Here is a 15905-nt window from a genome sequence, read left to right on the forward strand (position 1 = left end):
ATTCCCATTTTACCCATGTCGAAATCGAAGCACAAAGACCACAAAACAGTGTCAATGGTTGAACTGTTTTTTGTTTTATTAATGAGTGAGCAAGAGAAAGACTTAACATCACCACTCCTGACAAGATGTAAGCATCAGTCTTGACAGTGAGGTGGGAGCTGTGTGTGAGCACAACCCAGTTCTACTATCTAGGTGAGGGCAAGTAAGAAACTAGGTTCTGGCTGTGTATAAGGAAATATAGAAAAGATCTCTGAAATACAGTCTTTGGCTCTGTATTCATAGGATTGCAGATTTCTCTTCAGCTAAGGTTTTTGGATTTGACAGAAAAAAAGCAAAAGAAAGAAAATAAAAGCCACAAGAACATTAAGCTCCCACAAGCTTCCTAAGAATGTCCAAAACATACCTACTATCTATCATCACCATCATTTTAATAAAGCAAGTTTTCTCTCTTCTCTTTTTTCTTCTTCCCCACCAGGGTTACTACTGGGGCTTGGTGCCTGCACAACTCCACTGTTTCACAAGCCTTTTTTAAAAAAAAAATATTTACTTATTTATTTTAGATAGAGATAGAGAGCAATTGAGAGGGAAATGGTAGACAGGGAGAGAGAGTGAGAGACCTGAGCACTACTTTGTTGGTAAAGTTTTTACCTAGCAAGTGGGGATTCGGGGCTTAAACCCAAGCCCTTGCATACTGTAATGTGTGTGCTTAACCAACTGAGCCACTACCCAGCCCCTCTTTTCCTTTCTTTTTTGATAGAAGATGAGAGGTAGGGAGACAGTCTGGGAGGTGGGGGGATGGAGAGAGAAAGAGAGAGAGGGAGGGGAGCAACTGTAGCACTGACCCATCATTTGTGCTTCCCTCATGCAGGAGGGGCTGGGGGCTTGAACCTGGGTCCTCTAGCATGGTTATGTGTATGCTCTACTGGGTTTCTGATCACTCATCCCCCCAAGCAAGTACATTCTAATGCTCAAAATAAGAAAAATATCATCTGAATAAAAAATGATCATTCCCAAGAAAGAACAGTCACTGACTCCACCAATATTCATTCCTTTGTCTCCTCCCCCCAACCCCCTCCCGTATGCTATGGGCTAGTATACATGCCACATGGTGAGAACTCTGCTTCCAATCCCTCTGAGTCATTTGAGGGTAGGACCACAAGTAAAGGCCATTAGGGCCAGTAGATGGCTCATCTGGTAGAATGTCTGGTCTGCTACACTCATGATCTAGGTTTGCACACAGCCCTCACCACACTAATGAAGGTTTGGTACTGTTGTTTCTCTCTCTCTATTTTTTAACATTTATTTTTTTGAAAGGACAGAGAGAAATTGAAAGTGGAGGGGAGAAGATAGAGAGAGAGAGACAGAGAAAGAGAGAGAGGCTTGTAGCACTGCTTCCCCACTCATCAAGCTTCCCCCTGCAGTGGGGACCATGGACTTGAACCCCAGACCTTGCTATTTTAGCATATGCACTCAAATCCATTTCTTTATGAAAAGATTTTCCCAGAGCAATGAAACCCCAGTGACAACGGAAGAAAGAAAGAGACTTTAGATGTAGCAAGGAGGAGTTACAGTGCATCCTAGGAGGTAATACACTGAATAAAGCACTGGACTTCCAAGCATGGGGTCCTGAGTTTGATCCCCAGCATCAAATGTGCCAGAGTGATGCTCTGGTTCTCTCAGTCTCTCATTTTTCAAGCCCAAGTTTAGTTCAGAGCCCAGAACCTTCTCTTTCTCTCTCTCTCTCTCTCTTTCTTGCCTTCAGGGTTATTGCTGGGGCCAAGTGCCTATACTATGACTCCATTGCTCCTGGCAGCCTTTTTTCCATTGTTGTTATCAGTATTGTATTTTGTTGTTGTATAGGACAGAGAGAAATGGAGATGAGGAGAAGACAGAGGGGGAGAGAAATATAGACACTTATAGACCTGCTTCACAACTTGTGAAGCAACCGCCCCTGCAGGTGGGGAGCCAGGGGCTCAAATTGGTATCTTTGCAAATTGGTATCTTTGCACCATGTGTGCTTAACCTGGTGCACTACTGCCTGGCCCTGTCTCTTTTCTAACAAAGCTCAAAGCCAGGCAGCCAGACACCCTGTTCTGATGCAACCATGCTCAGTGTTGGCTCTGGGTCTGAGCCTGGCTTGGAGGCCTGTCACTTTCCTGTTCTGTACCAGCAGGTAAGACCCCAAAGCATGGGGTAGTAGGTGTAGGAAGGGCATAGGAAGAGAGGGTCTGGCCTCACCTGCTTTGCCTTAGTGATAGAGACCAAGGTCTCCAAAGGTGGGTTCTCATCTTGTTGAAGAGTAAGATTTCTGATCCCACAGGAGGCCTTAAGCTTCTCCTCCCCTGTGTGTGCATGTGGATAGGGTAGGAAATTTAGAATAGCCATGATGTAAAGGCACCTACCCAGATCTGTCTTCCTTTGTTTCTTGCTTCCATTCTTTATTATTTTTTCCTCTTCTTCTTGCCACCAAAATTATCACTGGGGCTCAATACCTACATGATGATAACGCCTCCACTCCTTGCTGCCGTTTCTTTCTTTCCTTGTATTGCCCCCCCCCCTTCCTTTATCTAATGCAGACAGAGAGAAATGGACAAGGAAGAGAGACACCGGAAGTACTGCTCCATCACTTGTGAAGCTCACTCACTGTAGGTAAGGGACCAGGTGCTTGAACCTAGGTCCTTGTGCATGGTAACAGTGGGCTCTACCATGTGCACCCCCACCTGGCCTATCCACCTGAATTTTAATCCTGGAGCTTTAGAATGATAAATTTGAATCCTCTGAGGTCACAAATGTAGGCACTGAGACCAGCTAGGACACTTCCTTAACTCTCCTGGGCCACATTGATTAAATAGTTCTGAAGCCCTGGTATTGTTGAGACTTTGCCACTCTTTTGTTATTGGTGAACAATGAATATGACTGAACACTTACTAAGTATAGGACTCTGTATTACATGTTGGAAATGCAAAGCCAAGTGCCTTCAAGAACTTTTGGTTAGACAGTGAAATGTATACAGCAGGGGGATTTGCAGAGGCTGGAAGATAATGGATTTACTCACGGCTCTGCCAAATGTTATGAGGCCTCCTCACCTTCTTATCCTCTGATGGAAAGGGGTAGGGGGTCATTACCTGCAGAAAAACAGCTGTGGATCTATGAAGAGGTCAAAATGGGAGGGTGGGAGAAGTAAGGGGCTGGGCGGCTAGTAGACATACCCAGACACCCCTCCCAGAAACTTCCAAAGGCCTCTGCTGCCCTCTAATGGAAGAATGGCAGCCTCTGGAGCCCCCACCAACTTAATTTCCCCACAGAAAAGGTGATGCAAAGGACCTAAACTTTTCACTGCCCTAGAATTTTGAGCTTCCTTCCCTCCAAAGCTGAACCTTCTTTTCTCTTTCCGGAGAGTCCTGATGGTCCCATTTCCCGACCACCAGTATCTGTCTCACTGTCGTTTCCCCAGCTTCCTTTGTCACCAGATTCCGATTCTGGTGCCTTGGTTCCTGGCCTTGTCAGGGTTCTGGTTCCGGAAGGCCTCTTCCAGTTGCCTGGGGCCTCGCTCCCCCTGTGCCAAGGCGGCACTGAAGACATGGGCGTGAGCATCCCACAATGTGTGAAGAAATTGGACTTTCGTAAAACTATAGTGGGCCTCGCCACAGGTGCCGGAGCCATCTACCTGCTCTACAAGGCCATCAGGGCAGGCATAAGATGCCACCCACCCCTCTGCAGCAACTCACCTGTCTGCATCGCCCGTGAGTGTCCGGACCCTGGGGAAAGGGCTCTGCCCCAGGAGGCACCTGCTCCCGAGGTCTCCAGTGTGGGAGGGCCCAAAGGTGACTCCTCCAAGTTCCTGTCTCCTTCCTTTTACTCTTTTCTCTCTTCCTCAACCCCACCCTGCAGAGTCCCAGGCAAGCCCCAAGGCCAGCCAGATAGGTTAATTCAAGGACCCTGGTTGGTGGGTGGCACTTGAATGGATCCTCATAATGTATCAGGCAGGTCTTCAAGTTCTATATTTGCCCAAGAATACCTTTGCTTAGACACTTGGCACCAGCTTTCCAGCTCTCCTCCCAAGAGAAAGCTGGAGGGTCTACATATCCAGAGCTTCCATGAATCTTTACGGCACCTTTGTGCAGAGTAGAAGATGGTACCTACCCTGTGAGGCACTTTATTGCCATCTGTTGGACTACCACTGTCCTATACTGATTATGATGAAATGCTATATGTTATTGCCATGTGCCAGAAAACGGTGATGTGTAAATATACAAAGCTGCAATAGTTTTGATATGATGTGGTGCCCTTGTGTAGTACACGCCCTGTTCCACTGTGCACGGTGGTCCTGCGTGCAGCAAGATGGTTTCTCTGAAGAGGCAAGGCAGTTTGAGCCCCAAGTTCCTCTCCCCTACTTCCCAACCCCATTCTGTCGTCACTTTCTGAGTCCGCAGCCTGAGCTGGGCTGGGTGGCTGTCTAGGCCTGGCAATTGAGCGGGAGCGGCACGGACGGGACTCAGGTGAGCTTCGGAGGCTCCTCAACTCTTTGGAGTGCAAACAGGACCAGTTCACCAAGGGTATGATCCTGCACAGTATCACGCGCTGTGTGTACTTGCTGGAGAACGAGGTGAGGGAAGGGAAGGGAGCAGGAGGTCTTTCTGCCCCCTTGACTGGCCATGTTATGTCCTGGGACCTGCCTCTGACTGATGGTGGGAGGGAGCATGTTCAGGAGTCTTGATGATACTGTGTGTGTGGGAGGTGGAGGGCAGTGGACCCAGGACCTCTGCTTCTTCTGTCTCTTCCATCACTCTTGTCACACTCTAGGCCTCTGCCTGCACTGCTGAGGACATTGATTTGGTGGGCAGCATGCTGGATGACATGGACAACAGTGTCAAAATCCAGGCCCTCAACACACTTAAAGCTTTCTCTGGCATCAGAAAATTCAGACTCAAAATCCAGGTGAGTCCAGGAGCAGGCAATGAGGTGGAACACACAAGATGCCCATAGTCCACAGGTTCTTCAATGGTCTTGGATAAATGATCATGTTCCTGAAACTTGCTGTGTCTGGGTTTATAGCGTAGAAACCTGAAACTTGCTGTGTCTGGGTTTATAGCATAGAAATATGCTTTTCAGGGCTGGGCAGTGGCACATTCAGTTACACTTGAATTACCATGTACAAGGAACTGGGTCTGAGCCCCTGCTCCCCACCTGCAGGGGGACACTTCACGAATGGTGTCTGTCTTTCTCTCTCCCTCTTCCTCTCTACCTTTCCCCTCTCAATTTCTCTCTGTCCTGTCAAATAAAATAGAAGAAAAAGAAGAAAGAAAGAAAGAAAGAAAAAGAAAGAAAGAAAGAAAGAAAGAAAGAAAGAAAGAAAGAAAGAAAGAATGAATCCACAAGCTGGGAGCTACAGATTTGCAGTTGCTGGTACTGAGCCCCAGTGATAACCCTGGTGACAAAAAAAAAAAAAGAAAAAGAAAAAGAGGTTTTTCTCTGTGTCTTTCTCTCTCTGCATCTCTCTCAAAAATAAAATAAATAATTTTTTTAGAGTATCCACTCTTCACAAGCTAGTTTTTTCAAAGCACTTATTTATTTATTCCCTTTTGTTGCCCTTGTTATTGTTTTATTATTGTAGTTATTGTTGTTGTTATTGATGCCATTGTTGTCGGATAGGACAGAGAGAAATGGAGAGAGGAGGTGAAGACAGAGAGGGGAAGAGAAAGATAGGCACCTGCAGACCTGCTTCACCACTTGTGAAGTGACTCCCCTGCATGTGGGGAGCCGGGGCCTCAAACTGGGATCCTTATGCCGGTCCTTGTGTTTTGTGCTACCTGCGCTTAACTTGCTGCACTACCACCCGACTCCCAGAAAGGTTTTCAAGCATTAACCTGAAATAGTAGTTGGGATGGTTTGGGCAGGGAAATGTCTCATTAATTTCCTACAGATACTTTTAAAAAAGAAATACGGTTTTCCTAGTAAATAAATAGGAAAATTGTGGCCAGATTCCTAGGAAAATAATAAGAGCATCTGCATCTCAGGATGATACTGAACTAGGGAGCTTAGATTTTCTTTGAGCCCAAACAACAGAAAGCCCCTTTAAGGTCCTCTTTGTTGTCAGCCAACTGTCTTAACACACTGGGTGTCTTACAGTTCAATTGAATGCTGGCACTAGCTACCTGGGGTTAGTGCAGACCGACAGATTTAAACAAAGGGTAAGGGTTCAGTTCCATAAAATTGTCCCCCATTTCAGATGACAGTTACAAGTCCCAATACTTTTGAGTGACTTCCATATTTAGAGGTTCCCACAACCTCCTCCTCAGGTTTCCTAACCCACCAAGAACAGCTCACAGAACTCAGGAAAACATTTCACTTACATTTATGGTTTGGTATATTGGATTATTGGAAAAGTCATGATGCATTTTTGCATAGTAAAGTGGAAAAATACATTGTGACTTTTCCAACAAGCCAATATACCAGAGGTGCAAACAAAGTTAAGAAGAGATGCTTAGCAAGGTCTGTGGAAAGAGGGCAAGGCTTCCACATCCTCTTTGGGTGTGCCACATACCTAGCACTTCAGTGTTTACTCAGAAGCTATTTAATCTCTGTCACTCAGGGTATTTTTTTTTATGGAGGTTATATTTAGTAAGCATAATTTTCTTCCCCAGCTCCACTATCACTTTGCTAAGGGAATGCTGATTTATAGGATCGCTGTCACAAGAGTACATTTCCCTAAGATAGATATCAGTATATTTCAACGTCTAACAAACCATTATCCTTCTCCACTAAAGGGACTTAAGTCCCAATCTCCCTTTAGTAATTCTTCCATCTTCTGAGTTCCCAAATCTACTGTGATAGACTGTAATCCATTACGATTCAATTTGTATTGTCCTTTTCTTTCTTCCCTCCTCTCTTTTTTCCATCAGGGTTATTGCTGGGGCTTGATGCCTGCAAGACAAATCCACAGCTGCCAGCAGCCACCCCATCCCCCTTTTCCCTTCCTTTTTAATTTTTTTTAATTTGATAGAACAGAGAGAAATTGAGAGGGATTGGGGAGATAGAGAGGGAGAGACATCTGTGATAGAAAGAAGTACCAGGTGTCAAGATGCAGAGAGAGAGACAGAGAGATAGATACACATCTTCGAGAACCAAGGCAGGTTTATTGGAGGAAAACTGGAAGTGACCAGCAGACAAAGAAGTCAGACCAGGACCAGTGGACAAGAGTCCAAGCTGGCACCATTTACCACAAATCATTTTATACTCTGGGAAGAGTGATAGGGTTGTGTAATTCTGGGGGAAAGTAGGAGGTTATGTAGTTGTTGTGGCTTAGTCATATCTTGTTTTGTTTGGAACTTTAGGGACTGTAATGGTCAATTCCTCATTCCAAGGTCTGTGACCGAAGCTCCAGGAAAGGTCAACAACTCTAACAGTCACTTCCTCATTCCAGGATCTCTCAACCTGCAGACCTGCTTTCTCCCTGCAGGTGGGGAGTAGGGGCTTGAACCTTGCACATGATAATGTGTGTGCTCAACCCACCACCAAGCCTGCTTTGTTTCTGAGTTCATCTGTGAGATCATCTGGTATTTGTCCTCCTTCTGGCTTATCTCACACAATATGATTTCCTCTATTTCCATCTATGTTGTAGCAAAGGGTAGCATGGTTAGTTTTTTACAACTGTGTAGAATTCTACTGTGTATATGTCATTTTGTAGGCATAATTGATTAATCATTGGTCACTGATGATTGAATTCAATCCCCAACAACTCTTTTCTCCTTAAAGGGGTAAAGAACACTGAAAGTTCCTCCTTCAAAATATTACTTGTTCTTTTTGGTCACTAGCCCTGCATTTGGAAACTTTCTAGACACTGTCACCTTATTCCCATAATTTGGGATGACAGAAAGAGGCTCATCCTGAATAACAAAAGGCATTCCTATCAGGAAATCACAAAGGTCACATGGGGTCTGGAAGTTCGAACCTGTGTTCTTGAGGGTTGTAACATGTGCTCTACTGGATGTACCACTGCCTGACCCCCCACTTAGAATGTTTTTTTAAGTTTCTTGTGCAGAAATATACTGTAGCTGGCCTTTAACATCCAGATTTGAAAACAGTTATCCTTAATTGTGTGGATAGCTTTGATTTCTCTTTTCCACCACTGCATTATGCTAGTTTGTGAATACTCTACAATAATGTTTGTCCATGGTGGTCACTCAAGTTGTCTCCAGGTTTCTGTTAACCACATGGTACTGTGGGCATGTCTTTATACACCTCCAGGGTGGGTATGCAGGAGTGGCATGGCCGGGTCAGCGGAAATTTCCAACTTCACTAGCACTGCATGAGTATTTTTGTTGCTCTTTACCTCCCCAACACTTGATACTTTCACATTTAATTTTTTTTTTTTTGCATCACATTTCTCTTGGTAAAAAGAGCGTAGGCCTCTACCCCCAATTTGCCAACTGCCTCCACTTCATCCCTGAATCTTCTCAGCTTTCCATAAGACTGACTCTTGAGCATCTCAGAATTACTAGGAGGAAGTATGGATCAACCTATCACCACCCCTGTCCAGAAGAGAAGCAATTCCAGAAGCTAGACCTCCCAACCTTCTGCACCCCATAAAGATCTTTGGCTCATACTCCCAGAGGGGTAAAGATTAGGGAATGGGATATAGAACTCTTAAGTAGCAGGAATTGTATGGATTGTACCCCTCTTATCCCACAATCTTGTTGATCATTATTAAATCACTAATAAAAAATAGCTTTAAGCATACACAATGGAATACTAGAGAAAAAAGAAAGAAAAGAATTACTAGGAGAGCTGGTTCTAAACAATCTAAGGATCCTACACTGAGAGAGTCAACTCAGTTGAGATCCTTGTATGCCAGGATGCTATGTTACTGTCTCTTTGTTTCCATTTCTTGGTCCTGAGTACTTGATCTTTTGCCTTCATACAAACAGCTACTCCTTGGCCTGGCTTCTTTGGTCTCTGTCCATAGGCTGACTCTCCCCTGACCTCCAGAACCATTGTGAGTTGGCCCACTTCAACTGCTTAGAGGTCCTCTAACCCAGCAGGTCCAAACTGGGTGTTGGCACTAATCCCTAAGTCAGACCACCTTCTCCAGAGAGAGTTGATCCTGTCTACACCCTGCTCGGTCATCCTCAAAGCTCTCAGCATGAAAGGCATGATCAGTTCCACTTTGTTAGCCAGCCCTTGTCATTTACACCCTGTGATTAGTGCTCTCTCACTACCTGGTATTTGCATCTGCTGACCTCTGCCTTGCTCACTCCTTTCTGCCCTTTGGGTCTCAGCAGACAGGGAGAGGTGTGGGCAGGGAGGAGCAGAATACTAATAGGGATGCCATATGGTCCCCACACCAGGAGTCTTGCCTCCCACTTACACGGTTCAAAAAGCCAAAATTTGTGAGGATATTTGTGTTTGGTATTGCTTCTCCATTCAAGCATTGGCATTTCCAAAGATGTATATTTAGCACTTACTTTGTATGAATTGTACTAGACACTCAAGAAATATCAATGAAGGGAACAGAAAGAATTTTTTTTTGTAAAAGTATTTTTATTTACTTATTATTGGATAGAGACAGAGAAATTGAGAGGGGAGGGGGAGAAATACAGAGGGATACCTGCACCCTGCTTTGCCAGTAGTGAAGCTTTCCCCCTAAGGGGGGGCAGGGGGGGCAGGAGCTTGAACCTCAGTCCTTGGACACTGTAACATGTGTGCTTAACCAGATGCGCCACCACCTGGCTCCAGGAAGAATTTTTTTTTTTCCCTTCAGGGTTACTGCTGGGGCTCTGTGCCTGAACTACTAATCCACTGCTCCTGGTGGCCATTTTTCCCATTTTGTTCCCCTTGCTACTCTTGTTGTTGTTGTTATTGTTATTGTTGACATTGCTGTTGTTGTTGGATAGGACAGAGAGAAATGGAGAGAGGAGGGGAAGACAGAGAAGGGGAGAGAAAAAGACACCTGCAGACATGCTACACCACCCGTGAAGTGATCCCCCTGCTGGTGGGGAGCCGGGGGCTCGAACCAGGATTCTTACTGGATTCTTAAGCTGGTCCTCGCTCTTTGCTCCATGTGCACTTAACCCGCTGCGCTACCATACCCTCCCCCCCCAAAAAAAGAATCTTTATGCTGGTGGAGTTTATGTTAAAAAGACAGAACAGGCAATACTCAAATAAGTAAAATGTATAGTGTATTTCATGTGGCCAGTGTAGTGTGGAAAAGTAAAGAAGTGGGTAATAAAGGCTAATATAGTTTCAGGGGTTGGGCGGTGACGCACCGGGTTAAGCGCACATAGTACTAAGTGCAAGGACCCTCGCCAAGGACCTGCTCAAGAATACCACTTGGATCCCCGGCTCCCCACCTGCAGGGGGCTCGCTTCAAAAGTAGTGAAGCAGGTCTTCGGGTGTCTATCTTTCTCTCCTGTTCTCTATCCCCTTACCCACCTCCTCTTTCAATTTCTCTCTGTCCTATCCATTAAAAAAAATGGAAATAAAGGCCACCAGGAGCAGTGGATACGTAGTGCAGGCACCAAGACCCAGTGATAACCCTCATGGAAGAGAGAGAGAGGGAGAGAGAGAGAGAAAGAGAGAACACCAGAGTATTGTTTTGGCACATTCTATGCCAGGGATCTAACTCAGAACCTCATGCTTGAGAGTTCAACCTGCTGTCTGCTGCAGCACCTCACAGGCTTCAGAACCTATGATTTGATAAAGAGTTCCTAGAGATGACACCAAAAGCACCATACAGAAAAGAAAAATGGATAAACTGGACTTCATCAAGATTAAAAGTGTTTGTTTTGTGAAAACCCTGTTAAGAGGATGAAAACAACAACAACAACAAAAACAAGTTTAGGGTGATAGCGCAGCGGCTTAAGCGCATGTGGCGCAAAGCGCAAGGACCAGCGTAAGGATCCCGGTTTGAGCCCTCCGCTCCCCACCTATACAGGGGAGTCACTTCACAAGCGGTGAAGTAAGTCTGCAGGTGTCTCTCTTTTTCTCTCCCTCTCTGTCTTCCCCATCTCTCTCCATTTCTCTCTGTTCTACCCAACATCAATGACATCAATAACAACAACAATAATAACTACAACAATACCTTCTGCAACCCACAATGACCCTGGGTCCATGCTCCCAGAGGGATAGAGAATGGGAAAGCTATTGGGGGAGGGGGTGGGATATGGAGATTGGGCGGTGGGAATTGTGTGGGGTTGTACCCCTCCTACCCTATGGTTTTGTTAATTAATCCTTTCTTAAATAAAAAAGAAAAAAAAATTAAAAAAAATAATAAAAATAACTACAACAATAAAACAACAAGGGCAACAAAAAGGAATGAATAAACATTTTTTTAAAAAAGTTCCACACTAGGAGAAAGTATTTGACAAAAGCTGTATATATAGATTATATATAAAGAACTCTTAAAACTCAGTATTAAAAAATAATAATTGATTAGAAATGGGCAAACGACATGAAGAAAGGTTCCACTGAAGAGGGTATAGTGATTGCAAATTGGCACATGGAAAAGGTGTCTAACATCACTAGTTATGAGTGAAATGAAGATTTAGACCCTAGTGAACTATTTGTATCTATTAGATGATCTAAACTCAAAATTAGCAAACATACCACGTGCTAGTGAAAGTATAGAGAAACTGGGTCTTTCTTCTTTCTTTCTTTTTTCCTGGGCAGAGGGAGGGAAAGAGAAAGAGGAGAGATACCACACTATCGCTCTACCACTTCTGAAGCTTCCCCTATGTAGATGCTATTCTGTGGTGGCCAGGGTTTCAGACCCTCATCCTCATACATACAAAGTGTGCACTCTACCAAGTGAGCTATTTCCTAGACCCCTGTATACCACTGTTTAAGACAGGTCCACCTGGACACAATCAAAATATCTCTCAGTAGATGAATGGGAAAACTGGCATACCCATGACATGGAATACATACTGCTCAACAATAAAAAGAATGACATATTGATATCTTAGGTCAATCTCCAGATCATTGTATTGAGTGGAAAAATTAGTCTTAGAAGGATATAAAACAGAGTCTAGGCAGTGACACACTGGTTAAGCATACATGTTACCATGCATGGGAACCCAGGTTCAGGCCCCTAGTCCCCACCTGCAGGGGGAAAGTTTCACAAGCAATGAAGCAGTGTTGCAGGTGTCTCTACCTCTACCTCCCTCCTTCTTCCTCTTCCTTTTAAATTTCTGTCTCTATTCAGTAAATTTAAAAAAATTGTAAAGAAAGAATTTCAAAGAAATGGAAGTGATCAGCTGGGTCTGACAATGTTGAGAATCCAAGTTAGACCTATCTTTTGGGTGTGACCTTAATAGTTGGGATTGTGGAGAGTGAAGGCAGAGGCTAGATCAATGATGGGAGTCACCCTATAAAAACAGACTCTTCTCTCCTCCCTGCTCCCATCCCAGGAACACTCCATCAAGGTACTGGAACTGGTCTCTACCATCTGGGACTCAGAGTTGCACATCGCAGGCCTCAGACTCCTCAACAACCTCCCACTGCCGGACTTCGTGCATCCGCAGCTGCGACGGGTGATGCCTGCCCTGATGGAGATTCTGCAGTCAGACTATATTCTGGCACAGGTGCCTGAGGACCGTGGTCCAGGCCCTGCCCTCCTACCTGTCCCTGGTGCAGCACCCAGAGAGAGAAGCAGAAGGTTTTCTTCCCTGCTCAGGCCCAGATTTAACCTGCCTTCTCATGATTTCCTCTTTTCTTTGTCCAGGTGCAAGCCATTCGACTGCTGAGCACCCTGGCACAGAAGCAGGATCTTCTCTATGATATTCTCAACTGCCAGGTGAGAAAGAAACTGAAGAAGGGGCTGGTGGGTGGTGAATAGCAACTAAGAATCTCCTAGATTCTTAGAGTTAGTCCTAGCGGAATTATCTTGTTCTCCTTCTTGCTTCTATAGTAGATAAACTGAAAACCACCCACTGTACTGTTCTCCCAAAAGGATGAGTCTGTTCTGTTAGGAGAGGGAATCCTCCTTTGTGTTGTCTTCTGCACCCTGAGAGTTAGGAACAAAGGAGAACTTCTCAACAGAAGTTAAGAGCTGACAAAAGAACTCACTTGGCTATTGTGCTGCTTTGGCCATGTGTGCAACCCAGGTTTGAGCCCAACTCCCACCACGCTGTGGTCTCTTTCATGCTCTCTCTCTCTGCCTATCTATCTTTACCTAGAAAAAAAAAAAAAAAAGAAGGAAAGAAACTAACAAGTTAATGTAGGTATTCTAATATTTTAAGGCTGGGGGAGGGACTTAAAAAAATTCATTCTTAGGAATAGGAAGGTTCATTACACTATACTCATTTAGATGATAAAGCAGCTCTAAATTTATTTTTTAATATTTCTTTCTTTATTTTTAATGACAGACAGAGAAACACACTCAGAGAGCTACCAGAGTACTTCTCAGTTCTGGTTTATTGTAGTTCTGGGGACTGAACCTGGGACTTCGGAGCCTCAGGCACGAAAGCTTTTTGTATAACCATTATGTTGCCTCCCCAATTTACAACTCTAAATTTATATCCACCTAATGACATAACCCTTGATGGAATTACAAGGAAATTTTTCTCTCCAGCTTATTGAAACACAATTTTTAAAATTATTTATTTTAATGAGAGAAATACAGAGAGAGAGAAAAACAGAACATTGATCAGCTCTGGTTTATGGTGGTGCTGGGAATTAAACCTAGAACCTGACAGCCTCAGGCATGAAAGTCTTTTGCATAACCATTATGCTGTCTGCCCAGCCCTAATGAGACATAATTGACAGATAACTTGTAAGATGTTAATTTGTTAAAGGTTTATTTATTATACACGAGAGAAGTATTCTTCGCATGAGACAGAAAAGGAAAGACAGGCTAGAGCACCACTCTGGTTCATGTGGCACTAGGGCCTGAGCTGGGAACCTCGGGCACGCAAGTCTGATGCTCTACCAGTTGAGCTACTCCCCAACCAGGCTGGTAAGACATTTAAAGTGTATATCATGATGACCTGGTATATGTGTACATTGTGAAAGGCTTTTCATCTTCTAGTTAAATTATATACCTATTACCCCATATGTTTATTTTATGAGAACATCTGAGTCTTAATCTATTAGCAAACCTCAATTTTTATAATATCACACATGCAAATGACTATAATGTAATTACATTAAAGGATGATAACAAGAAGAAAAAACTATATATATATATATCCATATCCTAGATAGTTGCACCTGAAGCTTAGATCTGTCTGTTAGGGGAATTGAGGGGATAGGAAGATGGAAGAGGTACATTAGAATTTCCTGGAGTTTCATTCCGTTCTCTCTCCATCCCACCACAGGTACACCCCAACTTCTTGCACCTGTTCCAGTCCTCACAGCCAGGGAGTCTGCTGGTAGAAGCACTGGTGTTTGCTGAGCGGCTGAGTGAGGGCCGGAATACCCCTCACTACCGAGCTGTGAAATGGCATTACAATGAACAGTCTCTGCATGAAGCTCTATTTGGGGATGAGTCCCGACTGGCAGACCGGCTGCTTGCCTTGGTCATCCACCCTGAAGAAGAGGTTCAGATTCAAGCCTGCAAGGTTATCGTTAGCCTGCAGTGCCCCCCAGATGTGTCGGTCCGGCCTTCCTCCTGCCAGCCCAGTCATTCCTACTTTCATAATGGGGAATAAAATTAAGGAGAGTCAATAAATGAATATGGGAGAGTAGGAGCATGGGGACAGTATCTCTCCAGGGCCTTCCAAAACTGGATGAAGATTTCATTCCTCATTTTCTCTGCCCCAGAATATGCCAACGTGTGGGTACCTTGCTCTAAAACACATCTCCACATTCCTGTTTAGAGGAAAGACTCTCTCCTTGCTGCTTTTTAAATTTTTTTTTTCTCTTACATGTCCTTTAGGAGTTTTATAAACTTAGGTTTTAATTTTAGATTTATGATATATATTGAGTTACTTTTTTTAAAAGTATTTTTATTTATTTATTCCCTTTTGTTGCCTTTGTTGTAGTTATTATTGTTGTTGAATAGGACAGAGAGAAATGGAGAGAGGAGGGGGAAGACAGAAAAGGGGAGAGAAAAACAGACACCTGCAGACCTGCTTCACCACTTGTGAAGCAACTCCCTTGCAGGTGGGGATCTGGGGGCTCAAACTGGGATCCTTATACCGGTCCTTGAGCTTTGTGCCACTTGCGCTTAACCTGCTGCTCTACCACTCGACTTCTATTGTTTTAATTCGGATGTTGAGTCAATGTTTTGGGAAAGTATCAGGAAGAAGGCAGATTTGGGGACAGAAACCAAAGCTAGTCAACAGGAAACAGTGTAGTGTTGAATTTTTCAGGCCAGGTTAGACTGTGCCGTAACAAGTAGCTTCCAAATATCGGAGACTTAACAAGGCCTAATGCTATATCTTTTATTTTTATTTATTTATTATTGAATTCCTCTTCCTCCTTTTTTTTTGCCTCCCCCAATCTTTTTGTTTTATTAATTTTTATTATGTTTATTTATTTGTTGCATAGAGACAGGTAGAAATTGAGAGGGAAGGGGGAGGTAGAGAGGGAGAGAGACAGAGAGACACCTGCAGCACTGCTTCACCACTTGCAAAGCTTTCCTCCAGCAGATAGAGACCAGGGGCTTGAACCCTGATCCTTGTGCATTGTAACATGTATGTTCAAACAGGTGGGCAACCACCCACTTCCAACCCCCAATCTTTTTATTAAGGAAATAATGACTTACAAGAGAGTTGAACATGGAAATAATTTTTTATTTTTTATCTTATTTTTACTTTTTTCTTCATTCTTTATTGGAAGGTTAATGGTTTACAATACAGGTGTTGTTACATGGGTACAATTTCTCATCTCAGTATGATAGGTATCTTTAAAACACTCTCACCCCCAACTTGGGTCCTTATCCATCATCATGTACTGTGACCTCA

The 15905-nt window shown here is 44.0% G+C and overlaps 1 protein-coding gene across 2 annotated transcripts; it reads left to right on the top strand.

Annotated features, from left to right (window-relative positions):
• Positions 1-3485: 3485 nt before the first annotated feature.
• ARMC12 (armadillo repeat containing 12) lies at positions 3486-14684 on the top strand. 2 transcript variants are annotated; one of them, XM_007534250.2, is made up of 6 exons: positions 3486-3824; positions 4461-4606; positions 4804-4938; positions 12408-12581; positions 12722-12793; positions 14316-14684. In XM_007534250.2, the coding sequence occupies exons 1-6, from the start codon at positions 3581-3583 to the stop codon at positions 14646-14648; spliced, it is 1104 nt and encodes a 367-aa protein (XP_007534312.1). In that variant the 5' UTR covers positions 3486-3580; the 3' UTR covers positions 14649-14684. The 2 variants fall into 2 exon arrangements, with proteins under 2 accessions (XP_007534312.1, XP_007534313.1); XM_007534251.2 differs by having other exon boundaries at positions 3493-3743.
• Positions 14685-15905: the final 1221 nt, after the last annotated feature.

Source organism: Erinaceus europaeus, chromosome 4 (genome assembly GCF_950295315.1).
Source record: "Erinaceus europaeus chromosome 4, mEriEur2.1, whole genome shotgun sequence".
NCBI classification, from domain to species: Eukaryota; Metazoa; Chordata; class Mammalia; order Eulipotyphla; family Erinaceidae; genus Erinaceus; species Erinaceus europaeus.

Excerpts from the sequence above, each read along its gene's own strand:
- ARMC12 (XM_007534250.2), top strand. The coding sequence starts at position 3,581 with ATGGGCGTGAGCATCCCACAATGTGTGAAGAAATTGGACTTTCGTAAA. Across the intron at positions 4,607-4,803 it reads TGTACTTGCTGGAGAACGAG|GCCTCTGCCTGCACTGCTGA; the intron begins GTGAGGGAAGGG and ends GTCACACTCTAG. Across the intron at positions 12,582-12,721 it reads CAGACTATATTCTGGCACAG|GTGCAAGCCATTCGACTGCT; the intron begins GTGCCTGAGGAC and ends TTCTTTGTCCAG.